This window comes from Cyrtonyx montezumae, unplaced genomic scaffold (assembly GCF_038088225.1).
Source record: "Cyrtonyx montezumae isolate F1298 unplaced genomic scaffold, pur_monq_1.0 scaffold_16, whole genome shotgun sequence".
Classification (NCBI taxonomy): domain Eukaryota; kingdom Metazoa; phylum Chordata; class Aves; order Galliformes; family Odontophoridae; genus Cyrtonyx; species Cyrtonyx montezumae.
Window position 1 is genome coordinate 8,984,200 of NW_027071892.1, and position 23,419 is coordinate 9,007,618.

General features: G+C 55.1%; 1 protein-coding gene across 1 annotated transcript; it reads right to left on the bottom strand.

The window, feature by feature from the left end:
- Positions 1-4,787: 4,787 nt before the first annotated feature.
- Positions 4,788-22,106, bottom strand: CACNG3 (calcium voltage-gated channel auxiliary subunit gamma 3). Its single transcript, XM_065733039.1, has 4 exons — positions 21,705-22,106; positions 7,740-7,823; positions 6,806-6,946; positions 4,788-6,146 (listed from the first exon to the last, which is right to left on the bottom strand). The coding sequence occupies exons 1-4, from the start codon at positions 21,913-21,915 to the stop codon at positions 5,635-5,637; spliced, it is 948 nt and encodes a 315-aa protein (XP_065589111.1). The 5' UTR covers positions 21,916-22,106; the 3' UTR covers positions 4,788-5,634.
- Between the last annotated feature and the right edge of the window lie 1,313 nt (positions 22,107-23,419).

The following is a 23,419-nucleotide window of genomic DNA, read 5'->3' on the forward strand; positions in this document are numbered from 1 at the left end:
AAGATATACAGCACCTTGAAAGGCTCTGAGAAGCCACATGCCTGCACTGGGGGGAGCACAGTCCTTGCTCCTGGCCCCGTGATGGCACCATTTGCTGTGCTTGCTCCTTCTCCATTATTTTATAGTCTCAAATAGCAACAATTTACCTGCTGCCAATTCTTGCTTTCCCATTTTCTGTAAGCCTGAAAGAGACAAACGGAGCAGTTTTTGCTCAGCAACGTCCCTGGTGCCAGCAGCACTTGCAGAGCTCTCGGCAGCAATGGGCTCACCTGGCAATGGGAACAGCAGTTCCTGACACCCCGAGGATGCAGTGAGCTCCACCCAGCCCTGCAAGAGTGGAACAGACCACACAACCCCTGCCATGCTTGGTGCCCCTCAGCTCTCCACACCTTGGTGCGGCTGCAATCAGTGCCACCTCAATTAGCCCTGGTATAGCTGTGCTTTGTGCTCAGTGGCTCCTTGGAGAGCTCTTGTAGTGTCACGGTTTGGGGACAAGGGACAGAGAGTGCCATCACCTGGGGTCCCAGTGAGGTGGCCCCAGCCCTGCGATCCTTTGTCTTCTGCCACTTGAGTGCTGGGGTCTCTGCAGGAAACTTGCTGAGCATCGCAACTGCTGCACCATAAGAGCAGCATTTGGCCTAATTTTTTTTTTCCTTTGCTGTTGTTCCTCTCCTTCTCTCTTCAAATCTTCCTTTGAAACCAAAACTTCCTGTTGTCTGAAATGGACAATCAGAGCTCCAGCAGCTGCAGCCTGAGAGCTTTGGCTCTTGGCAGCAGGATGAGAACTGCAAAACTATTTCTTTGAGGCAAATTATGCATTCATCTTGCTCATTTAAAACAAAATATGATTTGCAATTTAACTTTCCATAATGAGCTCCTGCTATTATACGGTTTCCATAATGGCTGGTTTCATTGGAACAGATTGTTGGTGCACATGGTTTACAAAACATTTTCAATGCAAGCCCCGTTTTTTCTTATTTTAAATAGCAACAGCTGCTAAGCATGATAATTATTGTATTTCATCAAAATAAACGTACCAAGTTGCTTCTTAACACTACTTGGTGCAGTTTTCCAGCAGACCTGGTGGTTACTAAAGATGGGGAAAGTTGTGATGGAGCGACAGGAGATCGTCAGCAAGGAGATGTCACTGAGAAGGCAGGATGAGGGTTTGCTGCTCAGGCATTTCCTGGGGAAATTTAAGAGCTGGGCTTAGTGGCCATGGCTAGGCAAAGATTTATGGTTCACAGCACTCCCGGCAGCTGATAACAGTGCTGGAGGAGCTCTTGCAGCTGCTGAATGAAGGCTGCCCTTTGGAGCACCTCAGTGCTTGGATTTAGATGACATATAGTAATGGCACTGCAGAAGCCATTACTGTCCATCAAGGAAATAATAAACACGCACTATGAATTGCTTGGCCCTACCTGGGCTTTTGAGAGCTATTTCAAAAGGTAGAAAAAGAACAACAAACAAATCAAAGCAAGAGAGGTCAAAGTACAAAGTCAGGAAAGGAGCAGCCAAGGAGGCAGCTGCTGGGGCTGAGGAGCCCATCCTACAGCACAACATGGGATGTGGGTACCTCCGGAGCTGGGCTTGGGGAAGCATGGTGGGAAGGGAAGGGCAGCTCCATGCTGAGCCACGTGCAGGTGATGTTCCCTCTGTGTCTCTATGAATGACAACTTCTACTGGCTGATGCAGGCAGCTCTTAGTTGGAATTTCTGTCTACTACAACAGGATTACAGCAATTAAAGCACGCCCCAGAGATGCAAGCATCAGCAGGACCTGCAGTGGCCACAGCGCTGCAGCTCCCCACTGCCATCCCCATCCCAGGGCTGTGCTTCCTGCCCCATCCCACCGCCCTCTGCGTTCCCCCACTGCGTGGTCCCTCTGCAGCAGGATGGATGCAGTACCCACGGCAACACTCACTCCTGTGTTGACATTGGAACAACAGGCACTGACCTTGGTGGACACAGTTGTAATAGCAGTGTGACCAGAACAATGCTTGTTACTTTATCAGTGGGATCATTCCAAGGGCGATGACATTACCTGAAGTCTCCAGCTCAGGTGAGACAAGCCCACAGCTTGTGCTCATTTTGCAGTATTTTGCAGTGACCATGTGATGATCTAAAACCACAAAAAGGCTTTGCATGATAAATACAGAACTGTTCCTGAGCTCTGCAGCACCCTTAAATCAGGCTGCTCACACACCATGCAGGCTGGGGCTGGCTGGTGTGGGCTGGGAGAAGGAGCAGAAGGGACCCCTGCCCATGGTGGCACCAGTGGGGATGCGGTGTGCATCTGCACTTCTCCCTGGGGTTAGTAGCAAGAGAAGGAGGTAAGGAGGGGCAGCTGCTGATCCAGTTCCTTGAATTTGAACAGCTCTTTTAAACAGCTCTTTTTCCCCGAAGGGTTGAATGGTCAGGAAATAGGCAGAATGCAGACTTTCAGGTATTGAAATTAAACTTGTTAAGAAATCCATATTGATTCGTGCTTCTGTGAAAAATATTGAAGCCTCTTGATTTAGCCTGGGTATTGATTTTCTCTCTCAGGGCAAAGACAACAGCACGCAGGGCAGACATGGCACGTGGCACAGAGTACCTTCCAGCACCATCTGCCCGCATCCCTCTGCCACCACTCAGGGAGCAGCCACAGCTCATTTCAGTGTCATCATTTGCAAGGCTGTGCCACTGCTCTGCTCTGCACCCAGGTCTCCATCCTTGTCTCTCTTTGCTGCTACCATCTCCCAGCTCAGCCTTTGCTGGGCCACTACCACCACGTGCAGTGGCATTACCCATTTTCTCCCAGCCAGCAGCAGCGGTGCCACGTGCTGACCATGGCTGGGTGAGATAAAGGACAACAGTCAAAAAACCCAAAAGTACAATAACATTACAAAGAGCAGTAGCTGAAGGTGTTCTGCCTCAGAAATAAACAAATAAACAAATTTCAGATAGCAAGCCCAGCTTCCAGGAAAGCAAAGCAGAGATGTGCAGTCTGTTTTGCTGCAACACTGGAACCCCACAGAGGAACCACGTCCCGGGGCACCTCCTGCTCCTTGTCAGTGACTCAGGGATAACTCAGTTGTTACCTTTGGAAAATCAGTCCTCTGTCCTTTGCCATCTCCTGGCTCACTTCCCTCAAGGAAAACACCAGCAACATAAATTACCCCAAATGTGGCTCTAGGGCACTGAAGTAGCCTGTGCTGGTGCAGCACGTAGCACAGTAGCACCCCAGTTTGTGCCACACATTGCTCCCACAGGTGAACACAAAGGCAGTAATCACAAGACAGCAAGACAGCAGATGACATCATTGCAACAGTACTCTCAGTTACATCACCAACAATTGCCATGACACTGGAGTTTCTCTGCCTGCAGCAGACCCAGCATTTCCTGGCAATGAATGCCTCCTGCACTCGGGTAGCCCTGTAGCTGCTCCTCCTGCTGGAGGGGGGGGAGGGGGGTGCAGAGCAGCCCTGCTGCTAGGCTGTGCTGCTGGAGTTTGTTCCCAACTACTAGTGTGGCCTGCTCACACATCTTGCTGCTCCTGGTAAGTACAAACAGAGCTTCTTACCTGCAGTATTTGGTGAGTCAGCTGGAAGCTGCTTTCTGGAGATTTAGTGCTGAGGAAAACATCACTTTTACAGAAGCAGAGCTGTAGGTGTCAGAAAGGCACACTGGAGTTCCCCCAGTCCAACCCTCACAGCAGGTTTCCTACAGCAGGTTGCGCAGGATCACATCCAGGAGGTTCTCAGTTCTCCACTGAGCTCTCTCCAGCAGTTCCCCATCTGTCTGGAACTGGGGAGCCCAGCGCTGGGCACAATGCTGCAGGTGTGAACTCCCCAGGGCAGAGAAGAGGGGAAGAGCACCTTTCTCACCTGCTAGCCTCGCTGCGTAATGCAGACCAGGGTCCCATTTCCATTCTTGGCCACCAGGAAACTCTACTGGCTCATTGCCACCTTTGTGGTCAGGTACTGATCGACCATTGGCCAACCATAGGCTGAAAGGTCTTCTTGGCCACAAAAACACACTCCATGGTTGGCCTGTTGGCCATCAGGACACACTGGTGTTACTCAGTGCTGTTTTCTAAGGGCATCCACCTGGAGGAGGTGTGCTAGGAGCTGTAGAGCCCTGCAGGGCCGGTGATCACAACCCAGGTAAATTAAAACATTGCTGCTTCTGTGTTCTACACTGCAAGCCCTTTCACTACTTCGTGTTTAAATATTTCCCTAGGATCTGTGGTGCTTCACTTCCTCGGCTGTTCTTAATACACGCAATCAGCGACTGCTGCAATTAAGAGGCTTAATTAACATCTGAATAGGACTTCTTACCCACTCCTTACAACAGCAGCAAACAAGCCATGGACAGGACCTGCGCCGGGATCTTCCCTTGCACAGAGCAATTGGGTTTTTTCTGCTCCCTGCACCTGTGGTGCTGCCGTGGGAATCTGTCATTTTAGTCGGGAAGTTACGTGAGGCTTCCAGTAATTGCACAGCTCTAGGAGCAGCTTCAGGCCCTTCTCCCTCCAGGTGAGCCCTGCTCCGGCGAGGGACACGGCTCAGAGATCAAAGCCAACCCCTTGGCCTCTTGCAGAGCCCAGCAGCATAGGGACTCCCACTACACCCAGAAATACTTGGACCTGGTGAAGCCCCCTCCCCATGCAGTCCTCCCGGGCCCCTCAACTGCCCCATGGGAGAGCTTGAAGCTGCATGGGGTGCAGCTCCAGTGAGATGCTGTGTGTGATCCTTGGTGCTACAGCACACATCACCTATTCAGCCAAGGAACTTGCTTGCCAAACTAGATGACTTTATTGTTATTTTTCCCATTCATCTCCTGGTCATATTCATTGTAGAACCACACACCATCAGCACAGCCAAGGCCCAGTCATAATCCCAGATTCTTCTCACCGTGACCAGGTCAAGCATTGCCTCCTTGATTGTACCCAGACAGTAATCTGTGACTGTGAGGGTATTAATTTTCAGGAATTATTTCATTTTCTTGCAACGTTAGAGGTTAATTGAATGCTGGCTAATTGCTACCAGTCATTGGAGAAATTTTGCTCCTGAGTCCTTTCATGGTCTGAATGCACCAAAAGGAAGAAAGAAAGAATGGAGGAAAGAAAGAAGCCCTTTCAAGACCACAGAAAATTGCAAAAGGATGTTTCTTCCAACCTGACATGACAAAATTGAATTCCAAGCTATTTAATGCATGCACGAAACACCATAAAGAAGCCCATCCCGAGCACTCCACCCACCACAACGGGACGCGGTTTCAAGACCATGAGCAGCGCTGCCAGCTCGGGGCTCCAGGCGTTCCGCTGGGAGTAACGACCCGACGGGTTCTCACAGACAGGGCTGTCGCCAGCATTTCCAGTGGGACATACAGCTAAGGGAACACTGCGGTTATTATCAACATTAACGATGGTGGCTTTGGGAATCCCCCAACCTGCCCTTGGGGTGCTGGGGCTGTCCCCACCAGGACAGCGCGTCCCAGCCCGGCATCCCCCAGGATGGCACCTGGGGACAGGGGCACAGGGAGCTCGTTGGGGTGCCCTTAAAAATGGGGTTTCATGGGTTACACCGTCACGAGGATCATGTCATGCAGCCTGACAAAACACCTCTGTACACGTGCCCAGCGGCGGGGCTCAGACCGGCGTGGTTCGTCTGTTGGCCGGGTTGTTGTGCAAAGACTCCTTGAACTCTTTGGGGATGGAGTTGTGGACCTGTAAAAAACCGTGGTCCCGCTCTGAGTTGAGCAGCGTCCCCATGGTGACCTTGGACGGATCCCTGGAGAGGGTGAACATGGAGATGTCGGTGGAGGGGATGGTGCCGAAGCCCTTGCTGATGGGCGACATGTCCCGGGAGCGCGGCTCGGTGGAGCGCGAGCTGGACCGCCGGCGGAAGCGATACCGGTACGGGGGAAGGCGGGTGAATGCCGACCGCTTCAGCAGCTCCGAGTGGGATCTGGCACGGATCTGGCGGTGCTTCTCGATGTACATGTGCACGGCGATCACCCCCACCATCTCAGCGATGATGAAGGACAGCGCGCCAAAGTAGAAGGACCAGCCGTAGGAGTAGCTCTTCTTGGAGTCGCTCTGCCCCGGGTCCCCCGCATTGGCCGAGATGTAGACGATGATCCCGATGATGTTGCTGAGACCTGTGGGAGGAGGAGGGGGATGGGGCTGGCAGCATCCCCGCAGGGCCAGCCCCGGTCCCCTGGGATGAGAGCTGAACGAAGCAAAGCGACTCTGTCTCTCAATTCCTGGTGGAGCCCAAAGATTTTCTTTGGGATTTGGGCAATTTCTGCACTGCCGGCAGAGCTGCGGGGCTGGGAAGCTGCTGATACATTTCTGTATTTACTTAATGAATCGATTAAGTTTTTTCTGCTGTTTTCTCATCTGCATCAGCGGCTCCTTCCAGCCAGAGAGGGAAAGTAATTTGTCTCTTTGTGGGGAGAAGAAAAACACAAAATAGAGCAGTTCCTTGAGACAAAGACATTGTCATCAAACAATCAGTGGAAGTGCTGGGGAGCTGTGCACTGAGAGGAGCAGTCCTGACGGTGCTGCTCTGCAGGAAGAGTTGTTTCTCTTGCAGGACTGCAGCAGCTCCTCCACCTGCTGCCCAGCACTGTGGGCTTCACGGTGCTGAGGGCAGATCCTGCAAAACCTGCCCTGTGTTGGACTCTCGCTGGCACTGAGTGTGTTTTCCCAAATGCTCCTGGGACAGCTCCACAGCTGAGCTTCCTATGGTGTGGGTCGTGGGGACCCTGACCTGCCCCCAGCCCCTGTGCCCCCCAGCAAGCCCAGAGCCCCCCACCTGCTGAGACGAAGAAGATGCCAGCGCTGAGGATGACGTTGTGTTTGCTCTTGTAGAATTCACTGGCTGCCACGCACAGCCCCCCGAAGAAGAGCAGGCCCACGCTGAGGATGGGAAAGATGCTGGAGGCTCTGACAGCACCTGCGGGGTAAGGACAGGGCAGAGGCTGAGAGACTCTGGGCTCTGCTGGGCTCCGGCCCACACTGGGCTGGAACCCAGGCTGCTGCTATGGCCCTATGGATATCAGATCTCAGGAGTCACTACTCTGAGAGGGCTCCTTTCTGTTCACCCTTACAGAAGTTCAGCCTCCAAACTGTCTGCAAAGAGCAATTAATGCAGCAAATTCCTCCCTGCTTTTAAAGCAAAGGCACCTAAAATACACTGTGCCTTGATTTGGGCTCTCATGCCTTTCTCTTAGGGCCCATATTAAATGCACAGTAATACAGAGAAGCCCCATTAAAATGCCATTCTGGGGGCTTTAAAATAGACTTTTTTTGTTTTAACTGTGGGAGGGGGTGGGAGAAGAGCTTAAACGCTCATCCACTAAAATGGCAAACCAACTCCATTAGACACATCCTGCCTTAGATGGGTGTGCAGAGCGGTGCTCCCCGCAGAGCTGCAGCACTGCTGGGGGATCCCTGTGCCTGCAGTACCCACCCAATGTGCCAGGCAGACTTCTCAGCCTGACACGGGCATGTTTGCTGACGAGCTGGGTGTTGCACATTTGCACTCCCTGCTCTGCCAGGGTATGCCTTGTGTGCATTCACCTTCCCCCGGAGGCTGGCAGTTTGCACCTTTGTGCCCCACATTTGAGAAAAGGGCTCAGAAGGTGCTGGGGGGGATTGTTCTCACCCCAGCACTGGGGTCCCATGCCGTGACCCTAGGGCTGCACTGGCTGGGAGCTGTGGGATGCACTGGGGGAGCACAGACTCACGGAGGAGGTATTCAGCTGTGTCCTGCTCGTAGTCTGCATCCTCAGGAAAGTGGTCGATCTTCTTGCAGACTCCTCGGAAGGTTCCTGGGGAGACACAAGGTGGGGCCTTCAGACCTATACAGCTGCTAGGAGGGCCTGTGGCAGCAGATGCTCTGCAGCTGGTGGCCTCCCACTTAGCATTTGGGAAAGAAGGCTTTGTTTTTTTGGTCCTCTCCATTCCCTCCTGCCTCTGAAGCAAAACAAAAGCATTTCACCTCTAAGTGCTTGCCTGTTTGCTTTGGCTCCCTCCTTGCTGTGCTTCAGGGCCCAGCTCTCTCCTGTGCCAAAGTGATGTGGCTGTGCCACAGGATGAGGAAGCCAAGGATAAGCCCATTCCTGCCAGGTGATGTGCTGCAGAGTGGCCATGCTGCAGGGGGTGAGCATGGAGAGAGAGCCTGCAGGACCCACAGAGCTGCCACCCCCGAAGTGAGCAGCAAATGTTAGTGCAGGAATGTGCACAGATGTTGACAAGTGTTTTTCTTGATGTTACTCATGGGGAAACTGAGGCATGGAGCGTGTCTTCTCTGAAGTGAAAGTGCAGGGTAAGATGGGAGGGATCCATTTGGATTATGGCTCCTGTAATGCTCACACAGAGTTTGACCCAGTGCAGATAGTGGCACTGCAGGTCCTGGGGACCTGTCCCCGCCCATAAGGGTGCACCACGTGCTCCTGGCCTACCCAAAGCCATCACAAGGCATGCTACTCCCTGCCGTACCCCATCCCTATCAGCTCCAGCTCTGGGCTTGGGGGAGCTGAGCATCGTGACAGGCATCAATTAAAGCCTGGCGATGAAGCTCTGGAGGTGGCAAGCTGTCATCGGAGCAGAGACGCAGCATCGGAGGGAGAAGCGCCTGCTCCCGTTGCTTTGGGAACTGTGGGCACAGGGGGGGCTGAGAAGGGGTGGCACAAGTGTGGCAAGCAGCACCAGGCATGGCGAGGACAACGCATCTGGCACAGTCACCTCCTCCTCCTCCTCCCCAATTCTTGGCTTCCTGCATCTCCTTCTCCCTGTGCCCCCCATGCTGCCCCCTGTATTTCTCTCCTTCCTCCCCACCTGCCACCCAGCTGGAGAACCACACTGAATGCCAGCACCCTGACATCAGGTCCCACTATGATATATCACCACTCTCAATCAGGGATGGGTCAGCAGGTGGAAGAGCCAAAGTTCCAGCATAGGTTTTACTTCATATCTTGGTGCCTCCATACCAGTGAAGCCCCTGACCTGCTCTGCTCGTGCAGCTCTGCCTTCCCCAGCACACCCCAACAGATCAGCTCTGTCAGGAGTGGAGTCCTGAGCAGCAGCAGGACAGCACAGCAGGGCCACATTGCTCAGCCCAGGGAGCAGAGTGTGCACAGCTGTACTGCATCGACTCTCTTCCCAAGCTGGAAGTTGCAACCTCTCTGCTTCAGCACTGCCTGACCCACCAAAACACTTCATTTGCAACAGAGAATGGATTAAAAAATAATTAAACAAACAAACAAACCCAAAGAAGTGACTTTCCCAGTGCCAGCACAGAGCCTTTGTTCAGCTGCAGGACTGAGCTCCTGCCCACTGCCCATGCTTAGGAGCAGCACTCCCAGGGCCCCCACACTCCTCAGCCCTGGCTCTGATCCCCATCCCATGGGACATGGCACGTCGCACCCCACGCTGCCGCTCCACCGCATCTATTTCACGCACTGACATTTACGTCGGATCCTGTTCATTAACTGATGACTGTTACCATGGTGACCGTTTAGTCACCTGACACACCAAAAATGTCCCAAACTCCAAACAAATGCAATGCTGCGTGCCCCCGACTCCCAGTGCTCGTGGGGAGGAGCTGCCCTCACACTGCTGCTCGCTCCGGGTCCCTTTGCTCTGCCCTGCAGGATAGCACCGTGCTGCAGCAGAGCTGGACCACAAGCTGCAAAGACATCGGCCCACTGACTTGCTCTCATGGCAGTGCTGTCTGTGTGGAACAGCTAACCTGAAAGAGATGAACTCACAGAACACATTTTGCATTCAGCATTTTGGACTGTAGTCCCTCTGTGCTCCATGCAGTTCCTCAGCCCCATTCGCCCCCCATACCACAGCTCCCCACTGCACGCGCCCCTTGTGCTGCCCTCTGCTCCCCCTGCTCCTGGGGCGATGTTTCCTTTCAGCCTTCTGTTGCTGCTGGTTTAGTTCATTTGAATTTTGATGTAGGCACTCTCTGTGCTGCATTTATCAGAGAATGCAAAGGCAATTAATTGATTTTATCTCAGGTCTGTTTCCCCTCACAGCCCTTTCCCCAGGGAGGGCCACGCAGAGGGCTGGGAGAAGCACTGTTCTCACAGTGCTGGCAGCGTTAACACAGCCAGGGACACAGACCCTCACCTGGGCAGCCAGAAGAGTGAAGAGCTCTGGTTGCAATTTTAACACCTCATTACTTCTCATCCAGTGGAACAGCTTTCAGGAATCGCTGTGGCTGTTGCTGCTCAGTGTGCAAAGCACAATCTGGGCTTGGGAAGCCGAGTTAACACTGCTGTTCAATGAGAACAGTGCTCCCACCAGCACCCCAGCTTGATGGGCTCAGCCCAGCAGGAGCCACAGTCCTGCTGCCAGATCAGACCCAGCACTTGGCACTGTCCGGAGAGCTACAGACAGCCTGTCCAGCTGAATGGAGAACAGAGCCTGGAGCTCAGCTGCAGCGCGTGTGCTGTGCGCCTGTGGCAAACCTCAGAGATGCTGAGGCACACAGCTCCCAGCAAGATTCCAAAATATCTCCCAGGAATCCAAACTCCAGGGCTCTCATTTTATTTTTTTACCTCCCACCCACCACCCAGATGCTTGCAGAGTTGGAATGATTCGTTTTCTCCTTCCCTTTCCCAGCTTCACATGGTGCCACTGGGCTGAGAACTGCCTGCCCGAGAGCTGCACCCTGTGCACTCAGTGCAAAGCGATGAGGACACAGCAGGTTTAGGGCTGGTGTTTTCTCACCCTGAATCCGAATTGTGGTCCTTCAGACTGCAGCCTGACGCCTCCTCACAAGGTGTCTGCTTGCATGAACCCTGCTGGCGAGCTGCTGAACTAAGATTAGTGTGTGCAACGGTTGGGAAAAGCCCTCTGCTCCACGCTGCTCAGCTGAGATGGGTTCCCTGCAGCATGGCACACTGCTCTCCTAGCACCACAGCCCCCCCCCACATTTCTGCTCCCCACAGTGGCCCTGTGCCAGGTCCCCAGTCGGGTAATGGCATGGGATGTGGCTCCCCCTTCTTCACACCCTCTCCCCCTCTCCGGTGGTGGTTGATGTCTCAGCTGTCACCTACACAGCTATGTATTTTCTGAAGGTTTTCTGAACAGTGGAAAAACCCCAAGTCAAACTAACGGAGTGCAACAGCAAGGAGGTGGCAGAGGCAGCAGTGTGGTTGTGGTGCTGGATGGGCGGACTCTGGCTCAGGCAGGAGCTCAAATGTGGGCAACCAAAGCACTGCAACAGCCCCATGCCCAGCAGTGACCCCACATCTTGGGGCTGGGCAGTGACCAGTGGGCTCTGGGTGTCCCCATGGGCACTGCCAGGCTCTGGCATCATGGCTGCTGGGAGATGTTGCTGCTGCAGGGAGTGCCAGTGCCCGGGTGTCACAGACTTTATTCCCTCAGCATTGCTAAAAGGAAAAAAAAAAGAAAATCTACATTTTGACAGTGACTCATCATCTCCCATTCTGGAATCTGTGGGGTTGCTACAACCTACACAAGGCAGTTCAGAAAAGCAAAACAATTCTGATAATAGAGGAGGAAAAAAGTTTGAAAAGGATGGGTAATTTCTGGCACTCTTTGAGGGCTCAGATTCGGTGCTCTCACAATAGAAGCAATCAGGTAATGCTCCAGAGCAGCTTCTCAGGCCACCCCCCAGGTTTCCTTCTCCATCACTGGAGCTCATCAGGAACCAGAGAGGCCCTACAATGACATCGACCCCCTCAGCCCAGTTCTGCAGTGGGTGAGGATGGGGACGAGTGATGGGGGCAGGGACATGAAGGCCTTTTAGGGGACAGAGGGATGAGCTCAACCACCCCCCATGAGGCACATAGCAGCCACTACTGGGCTCTGTGGCATTTTGGAGGAAACCTTTTCTTGTTTCAACAGCAAATAAACATCGATTTTTATTTTAAAAAGTAATTGACGTTCATATGATAGCAAAGTAAGAGCTGAAGCAGCCAGAATCCATGTAAATGAGCCACGCGATGGAAAGTAATGAGCTTCACTGATTGAGTTTATCCTTTTAAATTAATACAACTGTAGGAATTTGAAAGAAAAAAATCACCAGCTCAGAGATGATGAGAGAGAGAGGCAGGAGGGAACTGGGGCTGAGCATGCCTGCAGCACACACACGCATCGGGACAGGGGCTGAGGCTCTTCCCCACCGTTTCTGCTGCCTTCTGCCAGCTTCCCAGCCAACCTGTTGCAACTCACGTCCTTTTCTGCTCTCTTACTCGTGCGCAACCTCCGTATGTCCGCAGTGCTTTTTTCTCTCCTTTGGTCTTTGCCCCCTGTGCATCTCTGCACAGCGGCTCCGGGAGCTGTCCCCAGGGGACAGCCAGGTTCGGGGGCACAGAGCTTCCCCGGCCCCACAGCCTGAAAACCTGCAGCAGAGCAGGGAAGAGGAGGCAAGGCACAGCAGAGCTCTCCTGCAGCACCACATCAAGGCGCGGGGGAGGGGAGGGGGCAGATGTGTCAGGGAGCAAAGGGCAGAGCTGTAATTGCCTGCACATCATGGCTACGAGGTAGGATAATGCACAAGAGGGACAGGACCGGCTCATTTATGGGAGTCCATCTGACCCACGGTGCATCTCTGAACCCTACGAGGCGAGCCGCGCGACCAGAATGCTAAAATCGGCGATAAAAGCCATCCAGAGAGGGCGAGCTGGGGAAAAAAAAAAGGGCCAGGAGTGCACAGACCTCCTGGGCATCGTCCGTGTGAATTAACGGCCACTTGTTTAACCAGAGATAACTCGGAGAGGGGGTAGGAGACGCGGTGCTCTGTGGCTGATGCAACCCCGGGGCTGAACCAGAGGACGGATCGTACCGGCGGCTTGCGAAGTGCCCGTTCACAGTAAGAGAGGAAGCTGTGTGATGATAGGGAACGGGAGGTTTCACTTCGCCGGTATTAAAGTGCCCTCTGAATTCCCCAAACCCCACAAATGCCGATTTCACAGCTCTGAACCGCGTCCCCTCCGCTCAGGGAGCGCTCCTTCGGGCTCTGCGCTGACGGCTGAAGAGGAGTGGATCAAGACATTAAGAATTACGGCTCAGGTCCCGGCTATCACGACTTGATTACACTTCCTATGGGCAAACAGAGCGAAGTTCAGGCACTATCGTATATTTGTGAGCTTTAACCGGCCAGTTCACAGGGAGGAAAACAATGATGATCCCAAGCAGAATGGACTTGAGCATAAAAGCACAGATGTGAATAGAGGATGATTTAAAAGTGTTTTACCCCCAGATTTCACAACTGAGACACGAGCTCGCACCAATCGGAAAGCTGCCCGGTTAGTATGCAAACAGCCACGAAAACAAAAGCGTGCCCAACAAAAGGGAGAGGGGATCCGCGCAACTCTGCATTTAAATCAGCAGCTCAGAACTGCGGAGTGCTGAGAGAGGACAGCAACAAAGAGCAGAGAAACCATCACAACGTCGTTCCCTGATGTGGGGAACACGGGGACTCACAGGGACCGAGGGCTGGAGGGCTGGGAGCCGGGGGGGGGGGGCACAAAAGGGGCTCCTCCACCTCTTTCTGAGGGCTGTGAGAAGTAAATCACTTCTCAGAGGAGCCACGCAGTGCAGAACATCAAGGCTAAAAATATGTAAATCGCCACGGAAAGCACTGCCAGAGCTTCAGCGAGGCCAGGAAGATGCCAAAAGGCAATTTAGAATTTCTGAGCTCGCTGCATGAGGCATTAAAAAGGTCACTATTTCTGAAAGAGGGATCTTTACAAATAAACACATTTGCTCAGGACTCGGTGAGTCATGCTGGAGCGGAGCACAGAGCATTTCCAACCTAATGCTTCTGACAGGCCACGAGCGGGGTGATCTTTTCATGTTTACAGTTCATCGATAGTTTTTACAGCTGCACAGTCAATCTCTGAAGAACATTTAGCCCGAGAGGAGGCTTGGCAGGCTGTTTTCCTTGCAAAAGTGATATTAAATTTCTTTTTTCTTTCTCTCATAGCACTGATTTGAAGCTAAGTACTTCAGCTTCAGATGTGGGAATGCCACTCGAACACCTCATTTTTTGAATTATTATTATACTCCTTCTCACATCTCCCTAACAACAGAATCATTCCAGGATTTCAGCTGAAGCATTGAAAGCGGCCGTGCCCATCCAAACCCGTTTGGTGCAGAGGGCAGCACTGCAGCCCCAGTGGGGATGAGCAGCTCTGCAGCTTCACTCCCCCATTATTGGGAGCATCCTACAGGCTGAGCACCAGGAGCAGGCTTCGCAGTGCTGAGCATAAAGCACTCTTCCCCTTACATCCAGTCTCAACCTCCTCTCTTCCAGTTTGAAACCATTTTTCTTGTCCTATCCCAACAGATCCTGCTACAGAGTCTAAGAGACCCCCTTCGGATGCTGAAAGAACACTGAAAGGTGGAAGGTCTGGGTCTCTATTCTTCTCTCCTCTCACACAGAGCAGGCAGCCAGGGCACAGCACACCCTGAATTGCTGTGTGCTGGCAGTTGTAATGCAACCACCGCTGCTGCATCAGAGCCCAGACAGCTGCCAGAGGTTGGGTGAGAGCAGCTGGGTGGCACAGAGTGCTCTGGGCTCCCTGCCCACCCCAAGGCAGCACTGGCACCGTGGGGCTGTGCAAGACATGAGGACATGGCAAAGGTCTCTCAGCACAAATTAAAGTCAGGAACACTTAAACAACAACGTTGGTAACCTCAGGGGGGTTGCTTTCCCCTCCCTTTACATATCCAGGCATGAACTAAGAGTAAAAGTACAACAGTGGGACAATTACTGAATCACCAAACAAACTGGAAGAGCGAGCATTTGTCAGGCACGAGCACAAATGTCATCCTCACACGCCGCCTTTTGTTTGTGCTGTGCTCAGGCTGAGTCACACATTGCTCCTTCCCACACTGCCCTGAGCTGTCACTCCACTCCTGCCCCACTGCCCAACACAGAACATGAACCACTCAACACCAAGTGATGCACGATGCCCTCCTGCTGCTGAGCTTAAGCTCCTATCCCTGCCTGCTACTTGTCCTGCCCGCTCCCTGCCTCACCCTGCCCACCTGACCCAGCTCTCTGCGTGATCCCCATCACCTGAGGTGGGGATGGCAGCAGCCCAACAGCTCCGGGTTTTGTCAGCAGGTTGTGGTGTCAGGAGATAAGGAGCACGCCGTATCTGGGAACACCATCATGCAGCATTACCTGCTCAGCAGCCATAATAATTCCTCCTGCCTCTGTGCACGATGACTGCGAACAAACCCTGATATTTTCAAGCCTGTCAAATGCAGTCAGCCAGTGCACGAGTGAATTCTGCAGGGGTTAGGGAGACAAGCACAGCCCAGCTGTCACAGCACACATTCCAGCAGGGAGCAAAACCCTGCTTTCATGACAGTCCACCCCCAGGAGCTCCAAAAGGAGCATGGGACACTGCAGCTCATACCACAAGCAGTGCTGGAGGGAAGGACCCTGCAGCTCTACCATTAACTTGCTGATGGTCACAGCCAGGTGTGCATCTTGATGAAGGTGCAGCAGCCTGGGACATGCAGAATGCCCATTAGCCATCAGAGCACCTGGTCACTGCAGCATTTGTTTCAATCAGTGCTGCATCACTTCCCCTCCTGCCCCCAACAGGCCCATAGTCATCACCCAGTAATTCTGCTGTGAAAATGCTGTGCCTGAATGTAGGGGCACTGCTGGACAGTATAAAGTATGGAGTGTTCCCTATCTTGAACTTCCTATTTTGGAAAATCTCTGCTCTATATCAGATAGTTGGAAAGAAATATAATCATCAAATAAGGAGATGCACAAAGCATCCCAGCCAGCCAGACTGGGCTCACACCCTGAGCAGCACTTGTGGGGAGATGCTGGAACATCCCCTCTGCAGAGCTCCAATGTGCACGAGCATGGAGCGAGGACAGCAATTGTCACCCCAGCACTGTCACTCCTTATCACAGTAGGGGTCTTCTTAATCAAAGGAACACCTCAGGATGCCCGCTGCTGCTCTCCCTGGAGCGAGCCGTGCCTCATTACAGTTGGAGGACTGCACGGCGTGATGTGCTCCCCGGCGTGCTCGTCCTTCAGTGAACAGCCACAACACCAGGAGGAGCGGAGCCTTGAGGAGAGGATGTGGGGACCTGCTCCCCAGCACCAAGCCCCAGGCCAAAATGCGGCCAATCACAGTCACAAGGAGTTCTCTTCCATGGGATTACAGCACATTTATAGAATTTTGAGAGCAATTTCGATCTTCATGAAAAAAGAAAGATGTCAATGCCTATTTACAAAATGCACCTCATGTGTTCATTAAAAATCCATGGTGAGATCCATGTGAACAGTCACCACTCGGCTGCCAGAAGCACCGAGCCAGTTGCACATCATGACTGTGTCACCTCGCCTCATCTCAGATAGAGTGGGCACTGCAGAGGGCTGTGGCTGTGCCAGGGGGTTGCAGCCCATGAAACAGAGCTGAGGGGCTGTGTGTCCCACTTAGGACCAACACCAGCGAACTCACCCAGACCGGATTCCAGGTGCACATTATGAAAGGCAGAAAGCTCATGGGAAGAGAAGTGATTCACCAGCAGCCATGTAACCCTGCATTGCACAGCAATGCTGCTCTCCTGCTGCCCAGCCAGTGCAGGGACACTGGGCATGGAGACCTGGCACCATCACGGTGGCTGCCCAAACACTTGGGCTGGCCGCCTCCATGAGCCATCGCCAGTTATTTACAGCCGTAATGGAGACAGTGACCTTGCAGGGAAAAAAAACACTTTGAGCCTCATTCAGATTCAGCCTTCCACCTCTATTAAACAGGAGCAGCTCTCGAGATGACAGACTCTGCACCACGCCTATGCAGCAATAAAACGCCTGCTCCCGAGCTGCTCATAGCATACATTCACTCCTCACGTGCTGCTCACAGCAATGTGGGAGCTGGCTCCCCACGCTGCCCTGGATGATGGGAGCAGTGTGCTGACAGCTGCTGCACGTCCCACGAGGTGAGTGCAGCACCCGCTGCTCCACACACCTGTCCCAGAGCAGAGCTAGGGCAGGAGCAGAGTGGGATCCTCTGACAACAGTGGGATGTTGTGGCTCAGCTCTGGCTAGAAGGGTTCCTATGGCTCTTGGCACAGGCACAGGGGTGTGCAGGAGGCTGGGGTCTGGCAGATTGATTGCCGTGTCTATTGGAGGAGCAAAATGAATGCTTCCGCAGTACAGCCTTCCACAAGACAAAAGTTAGAGATGCCCAAGTCAGGGTTCTGATCTGAGTCCTATGCTTAATGGTTTTGTCCAGTCCTGCTCAGCCCCCAGCACCATGTACAAGCCCAGCCTGTCCCCATGTGCCTGTTCCATGGGGGCAGAAGGGATGGGGTTAAACCTGCAGTGCATAAACCACATCAGGCGGTGTGCCATGTGCCCTCCTTGCCCTCATCCATTGCTCCATTTGAAGTGTACCTAATTCCTGTTGCACCACTGCAGCTCCCCGTCCTTGTAGTGCAGGCAGAGGCCATTGCTCCACTCACTCCCAGTGCAGGCAGCACAGCCACGTGGGGTTTAAGCACCACGGAGAGGTGTTAAATGGCAGCTGGAGTGTTGGTGAGAACCCATCACAGATGGCATCCAGACAGAGGAACAGGATGAGCGGCTCTTTAAATACCTGCTGGTAATGAATAGCACAAAAATGTGCTCCATCATGGCTGATTGCAATCTCACGGACGTTTGCTTGGCACTTTTAAAAATTAAAGATAATAACTTTCTAACAGAAACAATATTGCTGTCACCTTGGGGAAATTCTCTGCTTGGCCTCACTCAGAGGGCTTTGAGGCTCCAGGAGCTGGTGGGCAGCCAGCAGCAGCTGCTCACTGCCCACTGCCGCCTTCAGTGCGAGCAGCTCCGCTCTGCAGAGCCAAAAGGAGCTCTGGGTACAGGCAGGGGGGGGAGGAGAGTGCAGAGCCAACTCTGTGAGTGGGGAACCACGGCAGAAACTCCCTGCACCCCGAGCTGCTGCCAGAGAGAGGGACTCAGAATTGCAACTGGAAGAGTCCAAAACTGGGACTTGTGCTATTGGAAACAGCAGTTATCACATGCACATGGAGGATCATACAAGCTAACAGGATCGGTTGAAATAAACCTGCAGGGTTGAGTAATACAAGGATTGATTCTTCAGTCATGTCAGAAGAAAGGAGCTCCACATCACTGCTGGGTGGCAGCGGTACAGCTGTCAGTCACGAGCAGAAGTGACGCCCAATGATTTCTGCACTGGGTACTGTCGTGCTGTGCTGGGGATCCACCAGAGAGGATGCCGGCTAGCTGCCCTCAGATGTGCACCCAGAACTGGCAGGGCTAAAGGACTCTGTCCTGGGAGCACGGGGAGGACAGGCTAAGGAGTTTTCCAAGGTCTAAAAGGGATTTTCATTGATCTTGGCATGCTGGTGAGTTTCTGGAGGACAACAGCTGACTTTATGGTTAATCAGTCCCTGCAGATCCCCATGAGCAATGGCAGTGGAGGGGCTGTGTGGCACCAGGGCTGTGGAAACAGCCCCGTGGGGAGCAGAGCTGCATTGCTCCCAGTCCAGTATGGGCTGGGCTGCAAAGGAGGGCATTACCATAACATATTCAGAACTCCACAAGCTATTTGATTTGGCTGTCCTGAAGAAGTAAAAGAATGGTATTATGCTTAATTAAGCAAATTGTAGAGACTGTGAATTGCCTTCCGATGGGATGTTTCTCTGTGGGACCTGTTACTGAAACAGTACTGGGCTACAGCAGTGTCTTTGTGGGGGATATTAATGATGACATGAGTGAATTTTGGATAGAAGGTGTAAATGGCAGGGAAAAGACCAACTGCAATAGTCAGGAATGTCAGAGGAGGGTCGGGTGCTGGGGACGGGTGCAGAGGTGGGTTCAGTTACCCTCAGCCACTCTGCAGAGACATGGCCAAGGCTTTGCCTTCTGGAGCTGCAGTTGCCATACAGATGGCAGCACAGAAGGGATGTGGGAGGTGGTGGGCAGCCAGTAGGGTGCTGTCCCACAGGAGGAATTCCTGCTGATCGGAGTTAGAGTGCAAGAGGTGGAGCAGGAATCACACAATGTGACATACTGAAGAAGGGACTGAGTTTATTTCCTGCGCTGCAGTGGGATTGGGATGTGGGAGCAGTTTGGGCAGAGGGGCTGAGATGTGGGAGCAGTGGTTGGGCCCTGGCTGAAAGGGAACACAGCTCTGGGAATTGCTTGGGGCAGGCAGGTCCTAGCCCTCCCTCTGCTGCCCACTGACAACATCCAAAAGAAGGATTTTTACTCAAGTTTCCCTAAGAAAAAGAACAAACCCCAATAAAAGTTCTCAGTGTTCAGTGGGGATAAATGGGCACTGTCATGCACTGTGGCCCTGCTGCTGCTGTGGGACGTGAGGATTGGTCCAGGCAAGAGGGACACTGCATCTCCCACATCCACTCAAGCCTGGGACAAAGGACCAGCACACGGGGTAAAGAAATGTCCTGGCAGGACAGATGAGGAAAGCAGGATGGACAGACAGATAGGGCCAGTGGGATGGCAGTGCACCTGCTAGGCAGGAGCTGAGCGGCACTCAGGGTGCTCCAACAGCACCAAGCACTTCATTTCCCAGTTCCCACAGAGGAAGTAGGGGCAGCCCGCTCCCTGCACAGCCCTCCCCACCCCGTCACCTTTCACACCAGGGAGCCAGCCCTGACCCACAGCGTGCAACCCAAACACCGCAACGTACAGTACAGCAAAGGCTGCGCCAGCACAGCAGCTGTGAACGCTGCCCGGGCTCTCGCTGTCGAGGCAGCTGCTAATTTGTGTTTGCTGGCGTGGGTGTCTCACACGGCTCCGCTGCGGCTTCATTCAAGATTTATCCGCTCCTGCCACGGGCTCGGCGCAGCCACGTGACGCAGCTCCCACGCAGGGCTGTGTGCTGCTGCCACGGGCTCACACAGCACTGCGATGCCGCGCACCCAGCGCCGCTTCAGTCATTTCAATAATCTGCTGCGTGCATGCAGAGCAGGCGAGGAGTGGAGCGACGCTTCATTCCTCTGTCGCAGCGCGTGCTAAACCCCTGTCAGCAGAGGAAATCTCCAGGCCCAGGCGCTCCTCAAAGCGCAGAGCTCTGCTCGGTGCTGCGTGCTCCCAGCACCCCAGGTTCACCACCTCCTTATTTCACAAACCAGCTGTGAGGAATGCACAGAAGCAGAAGAATGCTGAGGCTCTGCCAGCAGGAGGGGATGCCCTGCCTCCCTCCCCCCTCCATCCCCTCACCCCCGTGCCCCTCCCTAATGCAGGAATGGCCCTGAGCAGGAGAACATGGCACATGGTGTTTCTGCACCCAGCACCAAAGTGTCCCTCAGCACCAGGGCATCCGAGCTCCATGTGCTGCCCTGATACAGGGTGGGATGGGACCCCCCAGTGGGACCTCCCTGCTCAGATTTCAGCTCAGTGCCCCCTGCCCACCCATGCCTCGCTCAGGCGAGGACCCGTGATTCAGCGCTGAGCCCTTTCCCGAGTGCGCTGTGCCCAAGAGACCAGGGTTGCACTGGCTCTTTCCAAAGCAGTGATTTATGGCATTGAGGGAAAAATAAAACATTCACTGAAGAAAACCACAGCCAGCAAAAATAAGAATTTTGGAAATTACTCATGCCTTCAGTGATCCCATCTCTCACAGCCCTGTCTGCTGCCTCCTCTGCTCCCTCAGCCTGAGAGGGGAGACAGATTATCGCCAATTATTTATTATGGAATTAGAGCATGATCCAAACCCTCCTTGAATCAATAGGAGAGCTCCGGCTGCCTACAGTGGGCCTAGGGCCGAGCACAGGAGCACGCAGAGTATTTCTGCAGCCATGGCTGTGACTCACCGAGAACTTTCCGAGGCGGTGGGCACAGCTTGGTGCCATGCTCGCCCGGGATCCTCTCCCGGGGCAGGGAGAGCTCAGCACCCCCAGAGCCGCAGGGCGGGGGGGGGCAGCCCATTAGCACTCAGGGCACCAGCTCCTGCCGTTCATTTTAAAAGTTCGGGTGATCCCATCGGCCATTTTTTTGCTGCACAGGTGCCAGCACCTGGGCTCTACTCAAGCTCGCGTTTGAGCACTGCCTGTTGGTGCTCACATAAATCTGAACCAGGAACTTCGGGATGACGGCACCCCCGGAGCAGAAGGAACGCGCTGCAGGACAACAGAGAGATGCAGCCGCTGCAGGGGCAGAGCTGCGAGGGCAGACGGGGTGACGGCCGTGGGGCGCGGTCCCCGTGGGACTCAGGGCCGAGCAGCGGCGGGGCAGCAGCAGCAGGACGCTGTTCTGCTCGGCGGGGAACGGCCGGCCCCGGTGCTGGGGGGCGGCTGCGGGCGCAGCGCGTTATCGATGCCCGCAGAGCCCCCGCGGGGGCGGCTCGGAGATAAGCTCACCGCTCGATGCCCATTAAAGCAGCCCCGGGGCCCGGAGAGAGAAAGGGACCTGTGGCCGCCCAACCCCAGCCCCGCCGCTCGGGGCACGCACCACGGCCGCTGGCAGCCGGCACCGCTTCCCGGCACGGGGGGGGGAACCCCCCCCCCCACCCGGCACCCCGCGTTCTGCTCGCGGGAGCCGCCCGCAAAGTTTCCCCCGCCCGCAGCGCGGCACCGCCGAGCGCATCGTCCCCGGGCGGGGGGGGTCCGACCGTGGGGCGGGGGTCCGGGGCACCCCTGCCTTCCCCCGAACTTCTGAGGCCGGGCCCCGGCGGGCGGCCGGGGGAGGTCGGTACCTTCCAGGCAGCACGTCCTCCAGAGCCCCGAGTGGGTCATCACCTCCTCGTTCTTGCGGCTCGTGTCGTTGTCACCGCCGGACTTAGTCCTGCACACGCCGCGCGAGTAGAGCCAGTAGTCGGTGCCCACGGCGATGGTCATCAGGCTGAAGGCTGCGAAGGCTCCCACCGTGGTGATGAGCATCTGGACGCCTCTGTCACACATCCTCATGCTGCTTCATCCTACGGCGGCGGCTCGCAGGGGAAGGGCCGGCGCCGCCGCCGCTCTCCGCGCCCGGCGCCTCATGCCCCCGCGGCCCGCGCCGAGCCGGGCCCCCGCGGCGGCGCATCGCGGGGCCGCAGAGCCCCGGGGCTCCCGGCCGGCATGGCCCGAGCGGCGGCGGCGGCGCGGAGCGGAGCGGCTCCGCCGTGCGCCCGCGGCTGGGAGCGCGGATCTCTCGCGGCGCCTCCCCCGCGCCGCCCGGCCCAAGGCAGCCGAGGGGGGCGGCGGGGGCGGGGGGCAGCGGAGGGCGGGCCGAGGGGGGAGGTGTGGGGGGGAGGGGGGGCACCGGGAAACCGCCCCCCGCGGGGGATAGCACCGGGGCGGGGTGGGGGGGAGTGGTGCCGGGGCGAAACCCGGCGGGGACTCCTCCGGCCCCGCTTCTCCCCGTCGCCGACGGGAGCCGCTGTCCCCCCCCCCCCCCCATCCTCCGGGATGTCGCCCCGAGCATCATCCTCGCACCCGCCGTGCGTGGCGGGGGCACCTCAGCGAGCCCCCGGTTCCCCCCCCCCCTCCCCGCCGAGGAGCAGCCTTCCCCACCCAGCGCAGCTGCCTGCCCCGGGAGAGCCCTGCCCATCAGCTGCCCGAGTGCCCGAGCAGAGCAGGGGGCCCAGAAACAGACATTGCACCCGGGGGAGTCTCCCACATCTCGCTCCTCATTGTTTGCCTGCAGTAAAACCCTCTCTCTCTCTCTGCTGTCTCCTCATCTCTCTCAAACATTTTTGCAGCCAGTTGGATGAGCTTATGACTCATGCGACCTTTTGAAGCAGCCCTATAACATACCCACCTCTTCAATTAATGGTCTGTGAGGGGCTGCGTGTGAGACAGGAGAACGCACGAGCTGCCCGACAGCGCGCTCCCCAGCTCCCATTCGTGCGCACCTCTGTGTAAACGCAAGTCATTCACTTCCAAAACGCAAACAGAAAATTAGGAAGGTTACCAAAAATGAAGTACCGAGAAATTAAGAAGTCTGAAAATTAAGTACCCTCCGCTACCCTAAATCACCTCCTTTATGCATATTCATTAGGTGGGGCATTCTAATTACGACGCCGCGTGTGGCTCCGATGGCTGTTGATCCGCTGCTCTGCCACGGACCGTGCTGCGTGTGCTGCCGTGCTCAGCAGGAAGGCTGCAGTGCAGCCGTGCCCCCCTGCACCTCCAGCAGCGGGAAGGGACGGTGGGCACTGGCCTCTGAAGAGGAGGGGGAGGAAGGCCCTTGGGGAGCTTGGTCGGAAGCATCCACCCAAGCGCTTGGTGTGTGCCGCTCGGGGATGCTGCCTCGGCAATGTGTCACACGTCCCGCCCCCCCCTCTGCCTGCAGCCCCGCAGCAGCGTCCTGCACAGCCCCCGTCCCGCACACGGGCAGATGTCCCGGGGGGGTGGGGGGGGAAAGGCAGCGAAAAGATCTCACACCGACAAAAGAAGGGGTTGCAAATTGCATTCCGAGTGGGGGATT

Coding starts and splice junctions, on each gene's coding strand:
- CACNG3 (XM_065733039.1), bottom strand. CDS start 21,915: ATGAGGATGTGTGACAGAGGCGTCCAGATGCTCATCACCACGGTGGGA. Junction 7,824..21,704: donor GAGGACGTGCTGCCTGGAAG/GTACCGACCTCC, acceptor GTGTCTCCCCAG/GAACCTTCCGAGGAGTCTGC. Junction 6,147..6,805: donor CATCTTCTTCGTCTCAGCAG/GTGGGGGGCTCT, acceptor CTCCTCCCACAG/GTCTCAGCAACATCATCGGG.